The sequence below is a fragment of the Panthera onca genome, chromosome A1 (genome assembly GCF_046562875.1).
Source record: "Panthera onca isolate mPanOnc1 chromosome A1, mPanOnc1 haplotype 2, whole genome shotgun sequence".
Taxonomy (NCBI): Eukaryota; Metazoa; Chordata; class Mammalia; order Carnivora; family Felidae; genus Panthera; species Panthera onca.
Window position 1 is genome coordinate 204,960,387 of NC_138339.1, and position 25,250 is coordinate 204,985,636.

Below are 25,250 nucleotides of genomic sequence, written 5' to 3' on the forward strand. Positions count from 1 at the left end.
AAGCTTCTTCTCAAAAATAGTGATGTTATGCCATGTAATTAACCTTTTCCTGTCTGGGTTACTGTGTGATTAAAGGGTCATGGGTATTCACTGTGTGTGAGTCCCATCTTGTTAAACGCCATTATCATTTCACATCTACATATATATTTAAATAGATACATTATCTTTCCCCTCACATTCTATGCTTTTACAACTGAGGGCATCTGCTCAGCATCCTAGTCCCTATGTAATACACAAGGACAATTTTGGCAATGTTTTGTTTTTAACCAGAGTTAACGCTGGATTTTATATTATGCTTTCTTTAGCAACTGTTAGAATAGGTCACTGTGAACAAGCTAATCAGAGTTGGGCGTTTGAATACTTACATGGGAGACATTTTAACAAACATTTTAATACTGGAAGGATGATTAATGCCTTTTTGAGCACCATGTGGTAGACTAATGGCTAAGCAAGAAGTCCAAAAATATCCTCTGCCTTATAGCTAATATCTCTGAGTGGTCATAGAAAGGTCTTTATCCAGTGTCCTTATTGATAAAATAAGTGATTGACTTTTTTCACTTATGTTTTGGAGATAGTCCATATGAACAATTGAAATATGTCTCCTTATTTTTTTACATCTCTGTATATGTTAACGTGAACATCATGGTTTATTTAGTCTGTCTCTTACTGTTATAGCTTAAACTCTCCCTTGCTGATGGGCATTTAGGTTGTTTCCAATCTCCTGTTATTATAAACAATGTTATAACGAACATCCTTGTGTACGTGCTTTTGCACACATGTGAGTTATAAGTAGGATAATTTTCTTAGAAAATATTTCATGAAATGGGATGTGCAATTTTATTTCTGATAGAGTCTAAGTTGCATTCTAAAGAGATTGTATTAGCTTTATATTTCTACCAACAGTGTGTGGAGTGACCTATTTTCCAGCCTATACCAATTATCCTTATTTTTTATTGCTACGCTGATAAGTGAAAGATGATCTTTTACTGATGTATTTGGAATATCTTTAATTATGAATGAGTTTGAGTATTATAGTCTCTGTATAAAAGCCTTGCTTATTTATTTTTAAGATGGGTTTCCTGAACATATAATTTGCCTGTTTTTTGATGGTTTTTTTATTGATTTTTTTTCCCCTGAGTCACAATGTTCATTATTTCAAGAAAATTAGTCTTAGGGAATACCTGTGTTTCAATTTTTTTTTTTTCTAGTTTCTCCTTTTATTGTTCATGTTGACTCTGTTCTCATTATTCTTTCCATTTGCAGACATTTAGTGTAGTAAAATCTGTATGACATTTGGGTATTTAGATGTTTCCTAAGAAGATCTTCTCATTCCAGAACTAATGAAAACTTTTACATACTGTCTGCTATACTTTTGCAGTTTAATTTTTTAATGTTGAAATGTTTCATCTACTTGGAATTTATGTTGGTGTAAGTAACAGAGTGGAATCCAAATAAAATAATGTCACCATAGTAGTTGTTGAACATTATCTGTACTGATTTGAAATGCCACATTTATCATAAATCATGAATTAAATTTTTAAGTGTTTTTTATATGAATTTCCAAGAGCAGTATATACTACACATTATTTTCCAAGCTTATTTGACCACAGAACTACCCTCCCTTCCCCCACAACACACACACATACTGCTTCTCACGGAACTAGCATTCTGTGGTGCACACTTTGGGAAACTCTTACTGAAGTTTTTGCTTTCCTTTGTTTTTAACATTTATTTATTTTTGAGAGAAAGAGCACAAGCAGGGGAGGCACAGAATCCAAAGCAGGCTCCAGGCTCTGAGCTGGCAGCACAGAGCCCAACACAGGGCTCTAACCCATGAACCGTGAGATAATGACCTGAGCCAAAGTAGGACGATTAACTGACTGAACTACCCAGGTGTCCCTTACTGAAGTTTTTTTTGTTTTTTTGTTTTTTAAATGTGGGATGTCTATTTCATACAGCCCACCTGCTGTATTATTTTGTAATAACAAACTCATTTATTGATTATATATGGTCACTTTTAAATCTTGTGCCTTAAGTATGTTGACATTCTGAAAATGATTGTGCCCCTTTTTTAAGTTTATTTATTTATTTTGAAGGAGACAGAGAAAGTGAGAGTGGGGGAGGGGCAGAGAAAGAGGGAGAGTCCAGCATGCTCTGCTGCATGGGCTCAATTCACAGAACTATGAGATCAGGACCTGAGCAAAATCCAGAGTCAGATGCTCAACCAGCTGAGCCACCCAGGTGCCTGGTTCTGCCCTTTTTATTTGAAAAGAGAATTAAATGAGCACACAAGTAACTTATTTATTCTCCTGGAGTTTTGCCACTTGTTTACATTAGTTTTAAAAATGAAAGAACTCTAAAAAAGATTTCAGAAGAAGATACATTGGTTATCTTCATGAGTTTAATTAAATGACTGTGATGATGGAATCATTTTTTTTTACAACGTAAATTGTAAGAAATTGGGAAATTAAAAATGAATGACAATGCAATATGATTTGTTACAGTATATTTACATTACCTTTTTTGCCTGGTTTACATAATTAAAATAGAATCATGCTTTATTTATGACATCCAATAATGGATGTATTTTTTAAATGTTTATTTATTTATTTGAGGTGGGGGGTACAAGTGGGGGAGGAGCAGAGAAAGAGAGAACAGAATCTGAAGCAGTGTCCAGGCTCCAAACTTTCAGTACAGAGCCCGACATGAGGCTTGAACCCACAAACCGTGAGAAAATGACCTTAGCTGAAGTTGAATGCTTAACCGACAGAGCCACCCAGGCACCCCTGGATATTTTTTTTTTGAAGACCAGAGAGTTCATATGAGAAAAATACTTTATTTTGCAAATACTTCTTTAACTTTATTTAGTATAAAATGTAAAATCAGATTCTAATTTGCATACAATATAATAAATAGTATAATAAACATGGTTTATTTGTTTAAATGTACCTGTAAAATATGTTTTTACTGAAGCTTTGAAAAGATAGCCTATGTTTTATCCAGAGCAACTGTAAAAATGGCCCCATGGTATGTGCTCAAGAGTTACAAGATGACACAAGGTGGCTGCAACAGGACCAAGCATATTCAAGATAGCAAGAAATAAGTAGTAACATGTGATTTCAGACAGAGCTATGTCATAGCTCCAGTAGATATACAAGATAGGAAGCAGAAGTAGAGAGGTTATCAACATATGCCTCTTTTTTCTTCCTAGAAGCACTCTAGCAGATGTCCACTTAAATTTCATTGGTCAGAAATGCATTGGTGGGGCACCTGGGTGGCGCAGTCGGTTAAGCGTCCGACTTCAGCCAGGTCACGATCTCGCGGTCCGTGAGTTCGAGCCCCGCGTCAGGCTCTGGGCTGATGGCTCGGAGCCTGGAGCCTGTTTCCGATTCTGTGTCTCCCTCTCTCTCTGCCCCTCCCCCGTTCATGCTCTGTCTCTCTCTGTCCCAAAAATAAATAAAAAAAAAAAAAAAAAAAAAAGAAATGCATTGGGGCGCCTGGGTGGCTCAGTCGGTTGAGCGGCCGACTTCAGCTCAGGTCATGATCTCACAGTCCGTGGGTTCGAGCCCCGCGTCGGGCCCTGTGCTGACAGCTCAGAGCCTGGAGTCTGTTTCGGATTCTGTGTCTCCCTCTCTCTGACCCTCCCCCATTCATGCTCTGTCTTTCTCTGTCTCAAAAATAAATAAACGTTAAAAAAAATTAAAAAAAAAAAATGCATTACATGGCCACCCTTAGCTTTGCTAGTAGGGGGCCTCAGAAAATAAGGTTTTAACTTTTCCAGCCTCCATAGTGGAAGCAAACAAGGAGAGGGTAGGGAATGGATATCTTGCAGTGGCCAGTCAGCAATGTGTACCATATTGGTAAGAATAGTCATCATAATATTAAAAATGGCAGTTAATATCTATTGAGGCCTTACCATGTATGAGACACGATTCTAAGCTTTTCACATGTGTTAGCTCACTTAATCCTTAAAACAACCTTTTGAGGTAGATGCTCTTCTCCTCCTCCTAAATGAAGAGATGGGAAAGCACAAGATGATCCTTAAGGGGCACACAGCTGGTAAGAGTAAGAGCCATGATTCAAGCCCAGCACTTTGAGTCCTTGATTTTGTTCTTAACCGTTCTATTTTAAAAGAAAAAAAAAAAAAACAAAACTGAAAACAGTAAAAACTTCTTTATAAAAGATTTATTTTATTTTGTTTTTTAATGTTTATTTGCTTTTGAGAGAGAGACAGACAGAGCACAAGTAGGGGAGAGGCAGAGAGAGAGGAAGACACAGAATCTGAAGCAGGCTCCAGGCTCTGACCTATCAGCACAGAGCCTGATGCAAGGCTCGAACTCACAAGCCGCGAGATGATGACCTGAACCGGTCGGATGCTCAACTGACGGAGCCACCCAGGCTCCCTTTATAAAAGATTTTAATTTTTTTCCTTCTAAGTTATAACAGGAAATGTGTTGAATTCAAATTGTGCAAATAATGAAGAATAGTGGAGAAAAAATATATTAAAATATTGAGGGTTTTTTTTAATGTTTATTTATTTATTTTGAGAGGGGGAGGAGCAGGGAAGGGGCAGAGAGAGAGGTGTGGAGAGAGAATCCCAAGCAGGCTCTGTGCTGTCAGCACACAGACCAATGGGGGGCTCGATCCCACGAACTGTGAGATCTTGACCTGAGCCAAAACTAAGAGTTGGATGCTCAATGACTGAGCCACCCAGGCATCCCTAAAATCTTGGGTTTTTTTAATATAAAATTCTACTTATGGTTGAGCCACTTAACTACAGTATAAAAGAGAACTGCTCTAATTATCATTTTATCAGTTAAATCCCAATGAAAATTGGCTTTCTAACTCCCTTGACTCAAATTTTCACTTTCACAACTAGATTAAGACAAGTTCAAAGACTTTAAGTTATTCCTGTCTTTTTGCTGTCTGGTTTAAGTCATATTTTGAGCTTTGTTCTAGGTTAAAGACTGAACTGGGTTACCAAGTAAAGCAGATACAATCTGGTTCCCAGAAGGTCTATAACCAGCAGCATAGAAAAATAATTCATGGAATTTTGTAAGGGCAACTGTCACTGTTTCTTTTAGAAGGAGTTGGGTTAAACTATGAGCCTATGAATTTTGTGCATCAGCGGCACACTTTTTAACAATTCTTTGGAGAGAGCTTTTTCTTCCGTAGCCCCGCTCCCAGTTCCGTTCTATCTCTTCCTGCCGCTGAAGCCCTATAAAATGTGGTGAGTTACAGAAAGTGTGTAGGGGACAATGGGGTAAAAACGGGAGCTCTCAAAGTGCATGCAAAGTAAACACAATGGGAAACGGTCACAGGCTGTGAAAGCTCATTTCTTCCTACATTCCCTTTACACATTAGTTTGCCTTGTGGCTTATCCTCAGAGCTCATGTCACTGCACGCTCTCTTCCTAAGAGATCACGCACTCTGCCATTTCAACAACTAGCACACCACAGATCAACTGATATTAAGCCCTTACTCTGTGCCAGGCACTCTCTTTTGTGCCTGGACATGATGTATCTCTTTTAATCCTCCAATAACCTTTGTGAAGCAGGTACTATTATTATTTCCACACGAAAGTTAAGAGAAAAAAAATGAGGGTTAGTGTAGTTAAGTAATTTGCCCAGAGTCACACAGATGGCTAATTGGAAAGCCAGTGTTTCAATCCAAGTTGTTTGATTTCAAAACTTGTGTTCTCTACCTTTTCACTATGCTCTTTCCTATAGCTTCAAGTACAACCACTGTGTTTCTAAGTTAAAACCATTAGGGTAACCAGTTCTCCCTCTAGTGTTAAACCTAAGGCACCATCAGCCTCCTGAACACCTTGAACCACTTGCAGTTGGACATCTCATGAACACCTCAACATATCCAAAAATGAATGCCTCTCTAGGCTCAGCCCCATTCTACCACCAGACAAGCATGAGTCATTACTTGGGGAATATTATCAACCCATAGCTAGCTAGTTAGCTAGCCAAGCTAGATACCTGGAAATTAACCTCAACTTTATTTTTTTTTTCAACTTTATTTTTTAATACTTCCATCCAGGCTGACCAAGATTGTTCTGTTCTTCCTTTCTCTTTTGCATTTTCAACACTTCCATTCCTTCCTTGGGCCCTGTGATCACGTTTGCCTAGACTGAAATCCTCAAACCTTGCCTTCCGTGTTATCCCTCCTCATAGTGATCTTCCTAAAATAGGAATTTGACCATGTTAGGTCCTAGGTTAAAATAAATTGATGGCTCCTTTAAAGGCAAACCCCAAATTCCTGGGCCTATTTCAGTGCGTGGGGAGCTGTCCCCTCCCTGTGCCCTCAGCACCTCTCAGTACTGCCCCTCGGGGACCCTGCTCTCCACTCCCATGGACATCTGAGCCCGCCAAGTGTTTCTGGACCCTCCAGAACCTCTGCCTGTTCTTTGAGCTCGAGCAAGGTCTTCGCCTTCAGAAAGCCATGGCAGACCTAAAACTCTTTAAGTCTTGGGTATCCGGGGGGCCTTCTCTGACTGCTGTTCTTTCTTCCTGCGCCCCACACCAGGTGTCCCTCCTGGGCTGCAGATCTCCATCACGGTGCTCATGATGTTGTGTTATTCCATTTGTTACCTCTCCTCCTCCCCTTCTCAGAGGAAAGCACAGTTAGGCCAAAAATCAACTTCCTTCATCTCCACCTCCCTGGTCATCTTTTCCTGTCATGAAATCTTTTGTTGCTGGCGTTACTTTATATATATCAGCATAATGTTTGCAAATTCCTAAATGAAATATGTTAAGCTTATAGCGTATTTTCCCTCTTCTCTACTGCCTTCCACTTCTCAGAGGTAACCACTTTTAATTCTTAGGATTTTTTTTTTTTCCTGGTATTTATTTACCTCTTCTCTATTTCTAGATGATATGCTTAGACTATTGCTAATTTGTTTTAGGCATTACTGAGTTCCTGATCAGTGACGATTTAGTTTCCTTTTGCTTTCTGCCGACCTTGTACCCTTTTCCTCTACCCCTGACGTCCTCACATTACAACTGTATCATACCTGATAGTCAAAGAATAACCAGTGTTTATAATGGCGCAACTGTGGAAATACTCCTTATTCCTCTAGTTAGTATTCCATGATTGTTTCCCGTTGGGCAACAGTGTTATTTCTAGATTTATACTTTTTTTTTTTCTTAATTTGCTTAGTACTTGGGTATATCTGTCACTGTTTTATCCAGACTCTCAGACACGTCTGTTTAATCAGCAGCAGTCATTTTTGCAAATGGTTCAACACAGCAGATTTGCTTTTAGTTCCTTGGCTACGGTTCTCTCCTCCATTGCCTTTTTCTCCCATGTGATCTGAATTGGCGGCTGCTCTGAGCCGGGGACACAAGTACCATCTTGAGAAATTTTTTTTCCCACTTTGCTGTTCTGTCCCCTCCCCTTTCCTAGATCCCATGTTTGTTTGTTTGTCTTTTGTTTTATCTTACTTTCTTCCCTTTTTTGCAGAGGCACGCCTTTCAGTAGTTTTTTTTTACGAGCGAGTGGTCAGAAACTTGCGTGTTCATTTTCTATCCTCCACTTCTAGGCCATGTAACCATTTCTTCACTGGAAATACTTTCTCTTTCAGAATTTGAAATCTGTATCTTGTCTTCTGGAACTCAGTGTTGCTATTGAGAAATCCAGTTGTGTTCTGATTTTATACTTTGTATGCAGCCTATATGGTTTGTTTTTAATGTTCTGGAACCTTTCAGGATTTTCTCTGCATCTGTTGTTATCTGTACTTTCAGTGTTCTGCCTTGGTTTGGGAAAAGTGAAATAAAGGGCAGAACAAACTTTACCAGGTCCCTGCCTTTTCTCTTTTCTCCTCTTTATAAAATGTCACTGGTTCTCAAGATGCCGCCTCTCCCGACTCAGTCCTATGCACTTCCCGAGGACCACTAGCATCTGTGAGGCAAGGATAAAGTCACCCCTGGTATTTCGGGACCTTTCTCAGAGTCTGGCTGAGAGTGCTGAGCAAGTGTCTTTTGTAATACAGAAATGATTTCCGGAAATAGTACTGAAATTTTTGTCTGAATTTGAGGCCAGAATTTCCAACTTACTTTCAGAAGTTATCAGGAGGTCCCTGCTAGCACCTTGTACTCACACGTCCAAAAGGAAACTCATTATGTTCAACATGTGTTCTCCACCAAACTCAATATTATTTGAAAATATTTCCATATTTTCTACTCCTCTAGTCATAGGCCCCAGAGACCTCAGACTGTGTGACTCCTTAGCTGCTTCCCCTCTCCTTGTCTGCACATCCTATTGATTCTGCCTCAGAGGTAACTCATCCTTAGCTCTTCCTTCTCCATTTACCTTGACACTGTACGATTTTTTAAAATACCACTTACTAATTAAACAAGGTGATCTGTTATTCAGACGTAGCAAAGCTTTGGCTCTCACAGTTAGTCTATTTATTTAAAAGAGTTCACAGCAGGAAACAGGCTATAAATATTTTGAATATGAACTGACTTGTAGTTAGGGAAATTGAATTCTAGTCTACAATTAAAGAATAGCTAATGTTTGTTTCTCTTTGCAGAGGAATAATGTATTAGAGTTATGTAAACCTGAGTTATTAGGTTTGTATTAGAATCATGTAAATATAAATCATCTCAATACTTTACTATAGCTCACTTTTGTTTTTATTCATATCTTTTGCCTTTGCACCTGCTATCCCTTCTGCCAGGTATGCTATTCCATCTCTCGTTTTGCCATGACTAACTCCTGCTTATGTGTCAGCTCGTAATTCACTAGGAAACCTTACATCTCCAGTAGTTCGTCCAGATCCCTCCCTTACTATCACACTGTTCTGCTTCTTGTGATCAGAAGACATGTCTTGTTAATTCTTGGGGCCTAGCTATTTTTAGTGCCTAATAATATCCTGACACACAGTAGGCCCTCAGTAAGCATATGTTGAATCAATATTCTAAATGCACGTTTTAAAAATGTTATTTGTGGGGCGCCTGGGTGGCTCAGTCGGCTAAGCGTCCGACTTCAGCTCAGGTCACGATCTCACAGTTCGTGGGTTTGAGCCCCGCGTCGGGCTCTGTGCTGACAGCTCAGAGCCTGGAGCCTGTTTCAGATTCTGTGTCTCCCTCTCTCTCTGACCCTCCCCCGTTCAGGCTCTATCTCTCTCTGTCTCAAAAATAAATAAACGTTAAAAAAAATTTTTTTTTAATTTATTTGTGATTAACAGTATCTTTTTTGTTTTGTTTTTTGTTTTTTATTTTTTTAATATAATTTATTGTCAAGTTGGCCAACTTACAGTGTCTACAGTGTGCTCTTGGATTTAGGGGTAGATTCCCGTGATTCTTTGCTTCCATACAACAGCAGCCAGTGCTCATCCCAATGAGTGCCCTCCTCAATGCCCATCATCCATTTTCCCCTCCCCCCCATCAACCCTCAGTTTGTTTTCTGTATTTAAGAGTCTCTTATGGTTTGCCTCCCTCCCTCTCTTTATTGTAACTATTTTTCCCCCTTCCCCTCCCCCATGGTATTCTGCTAAGTTTCTCAAGTTCCACGTATGAGTGAAAACGTATATGATATTCTGTCTTTCTCTAACTTATTTCACTTAGCATAATACCTTCCACATTGCTGCAAATGGCAGGATTTCATTCCTTCTCATTGCCAAGTAGTATTCCATTGTATATATAAACCACATCTTCTTTATCCATTCATCAGCTGATGGACATTTAGGCTTTCTCCATAATTTGGCTATTGTTGAAAGTGCTGCTATAAACATTGGGGTACATGTGCCCCTATGCATCAGCACTCTTATATCCCTTGGGTAAATTCCTAGCAGAGCTATTACTGGGTCATAGGGTAGTTCTATTTTTAACTTTCTGAGGAACCTCCACACTGTTTTCCAGAACGGCTGCACCAGTTTGCATTCCCACCAACAGTGCAAGAGGGTTCCTGTTTCTCCACATCCTGTTGTTTCCTGAGTTGTTAATTTTAGCCACTCTGACCGGTATGAGGTGGTATCTCAATGTGGTTTTGATTTGTATTTCCCTGATGATGAGTGATGTTGAGCATTTTTCATGTGTCTGTTGGCCATCTGGATGTCTTCTTTGGAAAAGTGTCTATTTATGTCTTCTGCCCATTTCTTCACTGGATTATCTGTTTTTTGGGTGTTGAGATTGATAAGTTCATTATAGATTTTGGATACTAACCCTTTATCTGATATGTCATTTGCAAATATCTTTTCCCATTCCAGGGCCTACTTCTCATAGGTACTTCTGATCAGTTTCCCTTAGAAATGATGATATTCAAGAACATAGTAAAATACACTATAAAAGTTATTTAATTTATAATGTATCTAAAACAGTGCCTGAAACACAATCAAATATTGCATAAACTTGCTGTAGTGTGCTATGGAGTTCATTTATGAATTTATTCCCCTACATTTTTATATCACTTAGCAATTTATCAAGTGCTTTATTTTGTATTATCTCATTTGATTCATTAACCCTAGAAAGGTATTCTTTCTATTACACTTGTCAGGAATGATTTTATAACTAGTCCAGGGTCTCACAGGTAGTATGTTGAGACCTCAGACTAGAATGCGTGTCTCCTTACTTCCGTATTATATTCTTTCCATTACGCTGTGGGAGTGAAGGCCAAGAAATGCCATCAGCTCTGGGAGACTAAAGCACAGAACTTCCATGTGGAGAGTGAAGGATGGGAGAGAGGTTTGTAAAGAACCACAGCTTCAAAGTTGCCTTTAGCTAAAGAGCAGGTCATGAAGTTGGAGGACATAAGATTGAAAAAGCAATTGGAATCAAGTGTTGGGACAAGTGAAAGAGTTGGTACTTTATATTGTGGGAAGTGAGAGATACTGAAAATTTGTGACTAGGGGATTGAAGATCCTAGTTCTGCTTCAGAGCTTACTGGTGCTATATGGGATAAATTTGAATTTGGGATTAACTAGACACATTGTGACTCCTGGCAACTCATGCACTATTTTGGGTGAAAAATAATTCAGTTCTGGGGCGCCTGGGTGGTTCAGTCGTTAAGCATCCGACTCCGGCTCAGGTCATGATCTCACAGCTTGTTGAATTCAAGCCCCGCATCAGTCTCTGTGCTGACAGCTGAGTCTGGAACCTGCTTCGGATTCTGTGTCTCCCTCTCTCTGCCCTCCCCCTGTTCACTCTCTGTCTCTCAAAAATAAATAAACATTAAAAAAATTTAATTCAATTATGGACACTGAACTTAAAGTTTAGTCAGAAAAGGAAACAGTTGATCAATCCTTGAGATATTTAGGCGTGTTTGGCAACTGCCATTCTGTTTGGCAACTGAATGGATGTAGGAGACGAGGGAAGAGGAAGAAACAGTGCTGCATTGTTTACAATGGTGGTAGGAATGTACTCCCACCACTTCCCTGGCCCCCTTTCCACATGAGACCTTTATTTTCCTGCGTGATTTTTTCCTTCCATTTGGCCCTATTAGTGCTTCACTTGTTAATATGGTCAGCATATATTAAGGAACATTTTCTGTGCAATACTGGGATTTTTCTGAAAAAGCCATAATCTCTGTCCTCAGTGAACTCAGTCTAGTGGTAAAAACTGTCAAGTAAATTATATTGTAAAGGATTTATTGCTGTCAGTACCCCATGTCATTAGGACACAGAGGGGCACCCAGTTCAGCCCACATAGATCAGGGAAGGGTTCTTGGTTCTCTGTCTTAAAGGAGAAGAAGTTAGGTTGGTGAAGGAAAGGGAAGGATGTTCTATGTAACGAGAACAGCATGTTCAAGGACATGAAATAGAAAACATGGAAACGTGGGGGTGTAAGTTGTTCTGTGAGCCTAAATGTGTCGGTATCTATCTGCTCAGAACAAATGGATTAACCTACCTAATGATAATGTAATTATCTTATTCAGGTAATTTAACATTAGTATGCTATAATTCTTTAACATCTAGTCCATTTTAAAATTTCCCCAGTTATCTCAATAAAATCATAACTTTTTTTAATACTCTAAGAGCTAATCAAAGATTGTGTATTGCATTTGGTTGTCATATCTCTTTAATCTCCTTTAATCTAGAACAGCTCCCTAATTTCTTTCCTTTCCTCCTTCTCTCCTTCTCCTTTTTCATAATTGGTAGTTATTAAGAACCCAGGCCAGTCATTTCACATAATGTTCCCAACTTTGTATTTCTGTGATTGTTTCCTTACATTTAGATTCAGGATAAATATTTTTTCTACAAAGTACCACACAGGTTGTATCTGTCTTAGTGCATCACTTGAGAAAGGAGTCGTTACCAAGTTTGATGTCAGATTTGAGTATTTGGGTAAGGTGATATCTGCCAGATTTCTCCAACTCCTGTTCCTTTGCAGCCTTGTACACAATGGTTTCTGCATCCATTGATGATATCTGCCTCATTCAGTTCTTGTTATGTGAGTTATAAAATAGTGAATTTTCTATTTCCCCTGTATCTTTGACACCTAGTGGTTGACATTCTTTTGTAAAGAGGAGCTTTCTCTCCCCCTATATTTATTTCTAATTTTTTAGTATCACTATGGATGCATAATTGTTTTTTTTCCCCCAATGTGTAATAATCCATCTCCATTATTACTCATTTAGTACTCGTGTCATCCAAAATTTGGCCAAGGCTGTCTTTCAGTCTGGCTCTCCTCTGCCCTTTTGACACATCCCTGTCTGTCCTTGAGCACTCGATTATCTTCTGGTGCATCAATGCCTTCCTTGTTCACACTTTCTTGGTCTCGGCACCAGAATCAGTCATTTCTCTATGTATTCTGGTTCCCATTAAGAATGGTATTCAGAAATCAAGATCTGGAGACCAGACATGCTCTTTGCTATCACAGTGTCATTACTTCTGGGTTATTTTGGAAAGCTAGGAAACGTGTTTTTTAAAAACCCTGAGCTTCTGTGATAGTTGTACTAGCATTCCAACACTTTGTGGTTCTTCCTCACCTATCCCATACTTGTGTATCGTTTCCCACGGTGAGTATACCTATCTCCTCAGTCTTATGATATAAACATAATAGTTTCAGAATCACTATGTCATTACCATTACCAACAGTAAACTTACTAAGGAAAGTTCAAATTTTTTTGTAATTCTCTTTTTCCCCCCCTTAAAGTGTATGCCATTAATCTCATGCTTGCTTTCTTAAACTTTTAGGTTTTTAAAATGTTACCTTTTACTAACAAAATGTATCCACAACCTTATATACCTGACATTCCTTGCAGGTTTTTTTTTTTTTTTTTTTTAAGTTTGAGTGTAAATTCTCGAAGATGGCTAATTACTAATTAAAGTAACTGAAATTTGTGATGCATTTTAATTAAAATAGCCATCAAGCCACCTCAGAATTAAATTTATATGAAAATTAACCTCCAAATACTCTACTTATCACCCACCTTTTTTTAAAATTACACCTACAAAATTTAGTACTTTTCTAAAAATATGAGATAGAACCAGATGGAAAGGGGCCAGGGCATATTTATATTTATATATCTGTTTATAAACTGTAAATGTTTGCTATCTGTACTCTCCTGCATTCATTTGTCATCTGTTCCAAATGAAGGGATTGTGTCTCAATAAAAAGAAATTTTAAAAAATGAGAGGAAAATAGTTTTCTGTTACTTTCCATGTAACGTATACCAGTCACACAATTTCATAGAGAATGCCTACGAGTAACCTCTTTCCAAGGGACCAAAAAGTCTTGGGCATTTCCTTGAATTTGGGATTGGGCCAGCAGTTTCTTTGAAGCTTTTCTTTTTCCCACTGCTTTTCAATAATATTTAGCTTTGACAGCTATAAATAGCTGTAAATATTACAAAATAATCTGTTCTTTGCAGAGAGAATTGACTCTATAACCACATCTTTCGGTAAATATATACAGAATATCAATTTAAACTAATCATAATGGGATGAAAATATTTTAGGTATTTGAGAGCCTCTTCTGTTATTTTTCATTACAGAAGACAAACTTTTCATACATTCTGTAAAAGTTTGTAGTGATTATTCTGTGTCACCTAAGTCAGGGGGCGATTATCTTCTGATATGAAAACTCAGTTGGGAGCATGTTCACAATAGTTAACCTGGAAATATAATTTTGTGCAATGAGTTTAGGCAGCAGAGTTCTCAATAACAACAACAACAAGAACATTCTCCTACACCTGGCCGGTTTTAGAATAGAAGCTGGTGCTTTGAAAATAACCCATTTCTACAAGGGAAATGTGATTTATGATAACCCGCGACACAGATATGACTAGAACCGCATTCTATTTAAAGTTATTGTGCCGCCAGACTATAAAAGCAGTCCTCTGAAGTGAATCAATGGAACCCGGTCCTCTTTAGTGGACAGTAACGCAGACACTAATGAGACAGATTTCATTAAAAGATATTTGATTTACGAGAGAGTTAAAGTCCTATCTTATCTTAAAATTGCTGGTTTAGTCCTGGCATCTGATCTTTCTTCCCCCTACCATCACCATCACCAGCTTCTGTGTATGCTTTGACATTGCTATGGTAACCCCGAGGGCTGATAGAATTCCCTGCATCTCTTTTCACAGAGGGTGATGAGACAGGAGTGATGGATAGTCTGCTGGAGGCTTTGCAGTCGGGGGCTGCCTTCCGCGACCGAAGAAAAAGGACACCAAAGCCAAAAGGTGAACATTATACTTGTTTCATGTTACTTTCTAGGGAACTATCACAAAGAACAACCTTTTTTTCCTTCCTTTTAATTCTTTTCAAGTCATGTGTCAAGCATGTAGTGCTGTGGGCAACAACTCTTCAGAAGTTCCATGAGTTTGCTTAATCCTTCCCTTGCAGTGACAAATGTCAGAGAGAGAAGCATTCCAGTTGGCCGATGTCAGTGGCACATTAACAAATCAAAGCACTGAACCTAGAAAATCTTGATTAGTGTGACAAGTCTCATCTAAAGAACCATATGCACCTTATCCCAGTGGAGTTTACAGTAGCATAATTAAATGGGAAGTAAAAGTCATAACATCATTGCTTCAAGTATTTCAGGGTATTGAAGCATTGCTTTGGGTCCCGGCCTATTTCACCTTTGAAAACAGTCTAATACTGTAACACTTTTTGAGATGAACAGACCTCTATATTAATTTTCTTTCTCTCTCTTTCTCTCTCTCTTTTTTTAACAGATATTCGGCGAAGTTTCAGTCCCATGTCTCAGCGGCCTGTTCTGAAAGTTTGTAACCATGGTAATAAACCGCATTCATAAATTGCACATTCTTCTTATCTACTTTTATCCTATTGATCTATTATTTTAATAGGCTGCTGGGAAGTTCTCACGTTTAGATACAGCTATAATAGGAGAAATGTGTAGCTGTACTTATTTGCTGTGAGATTGTATATTCACATTTCATGCTTACATCATTGCCTTGAGGTAGTATGTAGAGTTCTTTCAGATCTCAGATGAATTTTTAAAATTATTATCTGAGATTATGTCACACATTTTTGATCAGTGTTGTCCAATGTATCCTTTCAAAAGCAGTATGCTCTCAAAGTAATATTTTACATAGGATTTACTTTATATCAGGATACAATTTGAAATATTGAATCTGTTACCTATTTTACTCTACCATATTTGCCAGTAAAGTCTGAAATACTGTGACTAGCATTTTGACAAAATCATTAACACAGATGAGCCTCATGTGTTATTATTGTGGAAGGATGTACCAGAATCACCAAAAAGGTGGGTTAACTTAGTCTCATACTTAGCTGAGATTGACTGCATTCAAAAGTCCCTGACCAACCTCTGCACACCACCTGCATGGAGCCCTCTTCTTCTCTTCAAGGTGCCAGTTTATGTTGACTCGGTTTTATTTATGTCGGTTCCCTTTCTCTCACTGTCCCATATTACAGGGTTCTGCTTACCTTCCATAGTCATAAACAAGTTCATCGACTACCATTGTCATTTATACAGAGTGAGATTGTCACCAAAGTATGCCAGCTTTATAAATGGAAAAAATACTTGACAGATTTGCACTGAGGGTTGTTTTGGGTGCAGATGAGTTAATTTCTGGAAATGTGAATGTGTGACGGAGTATAGAAATCTGTGTCAAATTTCTAGGGTAGGCTAAAAAAATTTGTGAAGTAAAAAAGAAAAAGACGAGAATGTGGGTAATTAATCTTAATAGATGGACAGATGCTTACTGCTCAAGGTAAAATGTATACAGTAGATGTTTAATAAATGAGAGGAAAGGTAAAATCTACAGCAAATTTTTAAATAGGTCTTCTGAGTCTTTTCAACCGTATGTGTTTGTTACCGTTTGCCCTTTCCCTACACTAACAGTAGAAAAAGGAATTGTAGTAGTATGTCAGAGATATTCACTGTAGGTAATTAAGTAATTCCTAAATTTGGGTTTATGATTTGGAGTCATTGTGACATGGTAAATAATGGCAAAAATTCTGGAGAATAGAGCTATCCTGGGACGCTAGAGACTATTTTGTTTTGTAGATGAATAAGTGGAAACTGAGAGAAGCTGAAAACTTCCCAGGAGTACAGAGCTAGTTAGTGACATAAATATGACCAAAATGCAACTCTGATTCCCATCACATTTCTTTTTTGGTTACATATGGCTACATTGGATTACTTTTTATTAGTAATAAAATGCATAAAATAAACAATGCAGCCCGTATTGTGAATCATCAAAGACCCACAGCCAACACAATGACCATGGCATGAATATAATGGCATACATATACCTATGCTATGCTTAATTTAAAATAAGTACTTTAGGTATTATGTAGAGGAATATTATTCAAGATAATTTTATGCATTGGCCTGAGGAACCTAGTCCTTTTCTTACTATAATGTCAGTAAAGTGTCCAGTCTATAAAGGCTCATCTATAATTACTTACAAATTGTGGTATTTCGGTGCATTGCATAAAAGCAGTTGAACCTTGCATTTCTATCTTTATTCAAGTTGACATGTGCTATCTGAAGTTCTAAGACTATTGTGATAATTAAGCGAATAGATTATATAGCAAACCAGTGGAAATCGATGTATCACAGAGGTCGAAGTCTCTTCTAATATAAATGCAGTGGATTAAAGTCTTTTTAAAACTTATTTTCTATCAATATTTCTGTTGTGTTTTCCCTTCATATTTCTAACCCCATGGGGAAAAATTCAAATGACCAGTTACTCTTTAAGAACTCTGTGTATAAAGAAGTTAGATTTACTTGACTGCATGTTGAAAAGTGTAGATTTTTTTAAGGAAAGTATCATGATTGCAGCAAGGATCATGATTATTTTTAGAAAAAGATGATATTTCAGAGTATTTTGTAATCTTGCTATTTAAGCATTCCTTTTTGTTTTGAAAATGCTAACACTACAACTGAACTATGTGAATGAAATGTAACTCAAACCTATTTTACTTTTTAATCTGCTTTCATATGTACTTAAAACTAATGTCTGATATTTTCTACATGCATATATAGTAATTCATATTATCTCATAACCTATTTTTAAAGATTTCTAAGATTTTATACAATTATTTTAAACTTGGCTTATATCCTTAGTAAAATAATATCTGTAAAGGTATTAATAATAATAAGTTAATGTCTGCTGAGTTATTTGGCTTGCTAAATACCAAGCACTATGCAGAATTTTTATATGTATCATCCTATTCAATCTTGGCAATAATCCTATCGGATAGTCAATATTTTTATCTCCCTTTCGTTGTTGAAAGTGACTAAAGATTAAATAGGTCTAGAAGTTTGTTTATGGTCCTGTGCCAAGTTTTGAACCTGAACCTGTCTGACTTTTGATTCTAACTTCTTAATCTCTCTGCCATGTTGCCCTCCTGAGTACAATTGCTTGAATCAGGATCTGTTCCCCTTCACCCCCTTGAGCTGATGAGCCATGTGTGTACATTTTTTTTTCTCTTCTTGACATAAGGTTGACCTATTGAGATTCACCCTCTCAGATATGTCTTAACCTCCAGTGTATCTTGTCTTTTGTTCCCAGATTTAACCTCTAGATAGGACTCATCTTCTGGAATTATGACCACTTTGTCTTTTGATAAAGTCTGTATCAAAACATCTGTATTAATTGTAGCCACCTTATACTCTGTTAGAAAGATCATGGAACATTTAGATTGTATAGAGTATAAATTCAGATTGTATAGAGCTTTAGATTATGCATACACATACAGATGTAGATACAGACATCAGGCATCTTATAATTCAGAATTAGAAGATCCTGGTAAAATATCCTCTGGGACCTTGCAGCTAAAATGTTCCAGTGTATATTTTGGCAGAAGATGACCTCAAGTATGAATGATCCAGTCCTTGTGCTGTGCTCCAAATTGCTACCAAAAATACTTTGGTTAAAACCATAACTTCTTTTACCTTTTGTGTTGCCTGTGAAAGCCTCAGCAGAAACTAAATGTCCAAAATTTTTCCTCACGAAACCTTTATTCCTTCATTAATTTAGCAAAACTTGTTTTTTAAAAAATTTTTCTTATGTTTATTTATTTTTGAGAGAGAGGGAGACAGAGTGTGAGCCGGTGAGGGGCAGAGAGAGAAGGAGTCACAGAATCCGAAGCAGGCTCCAGGTTCTGAGCTGTCAGCACAGAGCCCAACAACATGGGGCTCGAACTCATGAAATGTGAGATCATGACCTGAAGTCGGACACTTAACCAACTGAGCCACCCAGGTGCCCCAATTTAGCAAAACTTAAGCATTTGCTAGGCACTTACAATATAGAGATAACTTTCTAAGAGTTCATCATGCATTTGGGACAGATGAGTAGCAATTCCTATACATTTGGTTAATGCCAGGATAGAAGTAATACATAATGTTTTGGGAATATCTACAAGTGTGGAAGACCGATCCAGACCTTATGAGGACAATCCAGACTTGACTTCTAGAAGGACCTGAAATCCAGACAGAGTTTTGAGAGATGAGTAGAAATGAGACCAAAAGCCGGAGGTCAAGGGTGAGCCAAGAAAGAGCAACATTTGTGGACTTTCTCAGGAGGCTCTTCATGAACCCCAGCCTGAACTCTGTAAAACTGTATGCTCTAATAACACCGTGGCTTTCCCATTTTGCAGTAGTCATTTCCTGTAAAATATTCTTATTCAGTGTCTGCCACTCTATGTGTGAGTCCCGTCAGGGTGGGGACAAGGCGATCAATGCTATCTGACTTGTTTACTGCTATAACCTCAGCACTTAGCTGCATTGGTGCCTAACACATGGGTGTTTAGTAAGAGTGTGTTGAATGAACAGACATGTTTATGTTTAGGTTTGAATGGAACGATTAATGTACTATATTGAGCAGAATCAGGTCGTTGGATGTCACCCAAATAAGTGGGACTTAATATGCTAATTGCTAAAGCTCCAGCTGTGAACACTGTTAACCCCCTCTCATCTCCTCCCTAAAATGTTATCTGTCATCAGGAGATATTTGATCATCAGTGGTCTAGGCTTCAAAAGGTGTTACATCAAATAGGGAGGATGCAGTTCAATCTTGATTGGATTATTCACTCCTTAGAAGTGGAGGGTTGCTTATTAATTAGATTTCTTTCCCTTGCTTAATCAAGCAGAGTTTAACAACAGTAAATAAAACAAAGGAAAGCATCTGCTAATGAGTACAGGGCATTATCTCATTTCTTTACTGAATGCAGTGCATTCCAAATCTGAAGATTTTCTTTGGTCTGTGGAAAATAGTAAGACTTCCTTTTCAGTCAAGATACTCAAAGTATTTATTAGTGCATTTTTATAAAGATTATACCATATTTGGGTGCTCATGAATCAAACCATCTGGTTGAAAATATAGGACCAGATAGGAAAGAAGTATATGGAGAGTCTGATGCCAGATCAAGAATTTGGACTGTTGAGGTTTGGGGGCAGGAAAATGACAGGTCCGAGCAATTTTTCTGGAACTGAAGTGAGAAATGTAGGAGAGAGAAAAGAATCAGAAGTATTTCACAGCCATCTTGATGCCAACACAGATTGGCTACAAGGGGATGGGGAGAGAATTAAAGAACTTACCAAGGTTTGAGGGAAGAAGCCAGGTCTAGAGCTGTGGGTTAAGAGACCCTCACAGAGAATTGCTAACACTGTGTCAGTTACTGAGTTATCTAAAGGAAAAATCTTTGAATCTAGAGAATGGCAAGTCGAGTGCTACACCTCAGGAATGGACACAGGTGGGTAACGAAGTGAGCATGAGACAGAAGAAAGATGAAGAAGTCTCGGAGACTGCACGATAGCGGAGCCAACATTATGGAGGTTGAAAGAAGACTTGCAAAGAGTTGATTTCCTCATTTTCTTTCTCCTTTTGTTGCTTGTTTGTTGCTACAACTCCATGATCTACCACTGTGTGCCTAGTATTTTTCAGGATGCATTGCTTCCTACCCTCTTCCAGGACTTGGCCTCTGCACGCTGTGTAGACTCTGTAAGACATTCGTAACAAAGGATTCACAAATGTGAACTATTAAGCCACACCTTGTGGTACATCTGCCTGCAATTTGATTGCATCTTCATTAGAAGGTTCTCTTTAGTACAGTGGGATTTTTTTGCCTCAGTTAAATGGATATAGAGTAATCAGAAAGAATTCTATAAACTATATGCAATTAAAACCCCTAATGATAAAACTATTTAACTGTGACAAAATAAGATAAAACATAATCAAAATTTTAGGCAAACAAGTATTACACATTTTTAGTGAACATCCATAACCTAAACAAAATCTTGCTATATTATCTTTACACTAAATCAATTCTTAATAGCCTTAATTTGGATTTGATTATCTATTTTTACTCTTCCACTTATATATGGAGCTTTGAAAGATTTTTATAGAAATAAGATTGTATTGCCGCCAGGCACAGCTGCTCTGCTACTCTAAGATTTGAAGTCAGAATTAAAAGTGAAGCTAGTTAGATATCTTTGAATTAGCATATTTCTCCACACAATAAGGGACACACACAAGACAGGCTTTGTGGTTGATGTATCAAAACTTCACACATAACCACTCCCCCTCCCTAATCTACTCAGTCCTGCGTTCTCTTTATTTCTTGACCTACCTTTCCCCAAACAGCAAGAATTTGTCTTGAGGCAGAATTATGGAGTTAGTAAGGTTTTCAGTAGTATCTACCGAACACTAGCTGCCTTAAGGCTTGTTTGAAAACAGTGAAGACAACACCAAACCACTCCTTGTCTAGAAGACCTTATCTATCAAAGTGAATGTTGACAACCAACACTTTTATTTCTTTAAACTGTATCTGAATTTAAAGTAGAAAGAGCCTAGAGAATAATAAAGTAAAATTATATGATTTGGCTAAATGTCATTGGCTCATTGTCTTGAGAATATTTTTTGTTCTTTTTCCGATGAACTTGTGCCCTACTAACTACCTAAGAAAGAAAGGGAGCTATTATAAAATACTAATTGTTTTTGACACCCTTACACTGGAGCTTTCCAGCAGAATCAAATGCTACCTGGAACTGTCAAAAAAGACTTAAATATTTTTTAAGGAGATTTTTCTAGGCCAGGAGTGTAAAACAATTTGGGTGATTTCACATTTTATTCAAATATCAGTCTCTCCTATTTACGATGTACTCAAGCAAAAGGAAGAATGGACTCAGCAGGGCTCCTACTAGATAAGCATGCCCGGTGGGCAGAAGAGAATGGCCTTTCTAATTTATAGTCAAGGCAGGGACAACCTTCTGGCTTAGTCATTATCGTATACACTCTTAAGCACGAACAGGTTAAAAAATTCTCAAGCCGTGAGGACTTCAAGTTGCTTTAAAAGGACATTTATGCAAGAAATAGCAAATGCCTTTCATTTAATGAGCATTCACAAATGTGTGCTGAAGTCTGGAACTAAATTGAGTGAGAAGGGATAAAGGTCTACTGCTTAAGGAAAGTAATGTCCTTGACTTCCCTGAAATAGTTGTTATGATTAATGTCTTTTGTTCTGTTTGTGTTCCATGGTGGACTATAATTACATGATCTTTCAAAATTTCTGGCCCACTCTAAATTTCTCCCTTTTCTCATGATGAAGGTTTAGAATCTGAGTGTAGAAGGAGCCAGTGGACAGACTTTAGAAGCTCCTTGAACTCTGTCCTTTTGTTTCAGATTTTGTGTTTGGGCATATTTTCTTTTCCAGTGAGAGGATCTCTTGATTTAATCAAATTTCTGCCCACAACACCCCCCCCCCCAAAAAAAATTAAAAGATAATTGATTTTGTTGTTTGATTACTGACTTGCGACAATTTTTCTCTATTTACACGTTATATTTTTCCATGTATATCCTTGAAAGGAAACCACTTTTACTGTAATTTTGTCATTTGAGAACTAAAGTTGCATTGACATAATCACAAATGTGAAAAACATGTCAAGTGGTTGGCAGATCTACAGTTTTAATGACAAAGAAATTGTTTAGGATAAAGTTAAGACTGAGTGAAATGGTGCGACTGGGAAGCTTCCCCCAGGATACAGGGAGGAGAAAGGTATCATTTGTGCCTGGGACAGTCATCAGTTTTCCTGGGAAGGATAGTTTGCAGGGCTCATCTGAGCTTCACAACTTGGATGAAGCAGGCAAGGGAAAGAGGAGCTTGGGAAGGGCTTGAACCAAGCCCCAGGCTTCAGAAAGGCCAGGTAAGGAAAGGATGGGGGAGCAGCTGAACATGGCCTGGCCTGAGGACACAGGTGCTGTTAACCACCTCAGGAGGAGCAGTTTCTAAAGAATAGAAGAAACTGAAGCCAGATGGCATTGGCTGGAGGAGTGGAGGCTGTTCTTTCTAAAAGCCTGGCTATAGGGGCGCCTGCATGACTCAGTCAGTTAAGTGTCCAACTTCGGCTCAGGTCATGATCTCCTGGTTCCTGAGTTCAAGCGCTGTGTTGGGCTCTGTGCTGACAGCTTGGAGCCTGCTTCGAGTTCTGTGTCTCCCTCTCTCTGCCCCTCCCTTGCTTGTGCGCTCGCTCTCTCAAAAATAAACATTAAAAGTAATAAAAATAAAAAACTGGATATGAAAGAGGAAAAAGAAGAGACATAGCTAGGAACAGCTGGAACTAGAATGAGTCCTGGTGTTAGTAGGTTATGTTTCTTTGCCTTTTGTGTGTCGTTGACTTTATTATGGTCTTTGTATTGTGAAGGGAAGGAGCTCTGGAGGGGAGGGATGACTATTTAGTGGGGTAGTAGTTAGAATGAGGCCTCTGGGGGATGGCATGGAGAAAACAGCTGTGGAGTACCTGGACAGTAGAAAGGAAGGATGTACAGAGAGAAGTGGATACAAATACTGAGTAAGGAGGAATCTGGAGGTCTTACCTGATGACATCTGTTTTCTCTGAGAACTAAGATATAGGGTCTCCAACAGAAAGCGAGTCTCTGGGTAGAAAGAGAGGCAAGGGTGCTAAAGGACCCACGGCAAATGTCCTTGCATGGACTGTGAAAGGTAACTGCTTGGGGAAACGAGATAGTATTTGCATCTGAAAAGGGAGACTATGACTTGTGCAATGATACCAGTCTATAAAGTCTGAGGGGGAAGAAAGGTGGCCAAGGTGCTTCCCAGGCCATGGGACAAAGGACAGTTTCCCTATAACCTAAAGGTTCTAAAAGCTCATCTCCAAATGTAACCCTGGTGCTCAGCGTGGCAGAAGGCAGGCTGAGAGGGCTTCAGAGCACCCTTCAAGAGGAGTCATCCCATTTTGTAGAGGATAAGATATTTCCTACTTTCAAATGGGATGGAAATTATTTAGGAAAGCCGCAGAAACGGTGTTGGAACATGATGTGTGCTCCAGCATCGTTGGGGTGCTGTGTCACGTATGAAAAAGTCGTCTAACAGGGATAGTGGGGACCCTCGTGTGGCGGGTCTCCTTCCTGGCATGTGTCAACTGTATTACATGTCTCAGATCCTTTCCTATGAAAAGAGCTCTTGGTTCTAACCTTATTATTGCTAAGGTCCCATAGATTTGTTTTTATATTTGTCCTCATTAAAGGTCAGTCTGGAGTGGCCGGATCCAGAAACCACTTTTCAAGACTGTTGTCAGTGTTAAAAATGAATGTTTTGCAAAGTGCCTGCCAGGCACATAGTAGTTACCTACAAAAAGAGCAGTGGTTCTTATTCACTGACCATTTGTGAAAGAATAAAACCAGTCAGATTTTTGAATTCTGTTTATAGAAGCCTTAAATGATCTAGCCGGTCTGACCTTGAAAGACAGCATGGGGTCAGGCTTGGGATTTAGAGACCGACTTCTTGGTTTGACTTGCTAACAGGGTGACTATAGCAGATTATTTAACCTTTGAATTTCCTCTTCCTCGGTGGTAAAACAGAAATGGCATGTTTCATAGACTACCGGGAAGATTAAATAAAAGTGTGTGAAAGTACCACAGTGCTTAGAATCGAGTAGACATTTAATAAATTCAATATGTTTGTTCCTCCTCATTCTTTCCCCTTCTCCACCTACCTTCTGTGGTGCATTTGTCACTAGAAAGTTATTATAAATTCTTAAGCCAAATGACAGCAGTAAGCAGAATGGGTATACTAATTAGATTGAAATTAACTTTCTTTCTGTGAATAGTTCCTATATTGCACTTAAAGTGCATTAATTGGTATGAACTAGTTTAGAAGGAGAAAAAGAAGAAAAATGAAAGGGCTAGGAACCTTTAATTTTAAAATAGAAAAGATGTTTTAACCTCCTTTTCTCCTTGGGATTCACTGCAAAGACACTGAGGGAAGGAGTAGTAAAAGCCAATCTCAACTCCTCTGAAATAAAGGCATCTTTAACTGGAAACAACATATAAAGACAGAATAGAGAAGAAAAAGGTGCAGGAAGAAAAAACTGGAATCCAGGTGTTGTCATTTCTAAGACCGCCATGACAAACTACCATAAAGTCGGGACCTTAAAGCAATAGGAAATTATTCTGTCACAATTCTGGAGACTCACAGTCTGAAGGTGCTGTCAAAGGTTGGTTCTTTGTAGAGGTTCGGAGGGAGAATCTGTCTTCTTTCTCCTTCCATGCTTCTGGTGGTGGCTGACATGCCTTGGTGTTCCTTGACTTACAGCTGAGTCACTTGAATCTCTGTCTCCATCTTCGCATGGCCTTCTCCCTGTTGCCTTCTTCACGTGGCCTTCTTATGAAGACATTCGTCATTTGGTGAGAGCCACACTAATCAAGTTTGAGCTCATCTTAACTTGATTACATCTGCAAAGACTCAATTTCCAAATAAGGTCACATTCACAGGTACCAGGTATTAGGACTCCCAACATAAATTTAGGATGACACAATTCAGCTCACAACAGGTGACCCTA

General features: G+C 38.4%; 1 protein-coding gene across 5 annotated transcripts in view; it reads left to right on the plus strand.

Annotated features, from left to right (window-relative positions):
* The window catches only part of DIAPH3 (diaphanous related formin 3), a 516,220-nt gene that overhangs the window by 356,602 nt on the left and 134,368 nt on the right, over nt 1-25,250 (plus strand). For all 5 annotated transcript variants that reach the window (XR_013550080.2, XM_078433000.2, XM_078433008.2 and 2 more), the window contains 2 exons: nt 14,539-14,634; nt 15,133-15,192. Coding sequence is in view for 4 of the 5 variants with exons in the window: in XM_078433000.2 (XP_078289126.1) it covers nt 14,539-14,634; nt 15,133-15,192 (156 nt within the window). In the remaining variant the exon portion in view is untranslated. The remainder of the gene's footprint in view (nt 1-14,538; nt 14,635-15,132; nt 15,193-25,250) is intronic.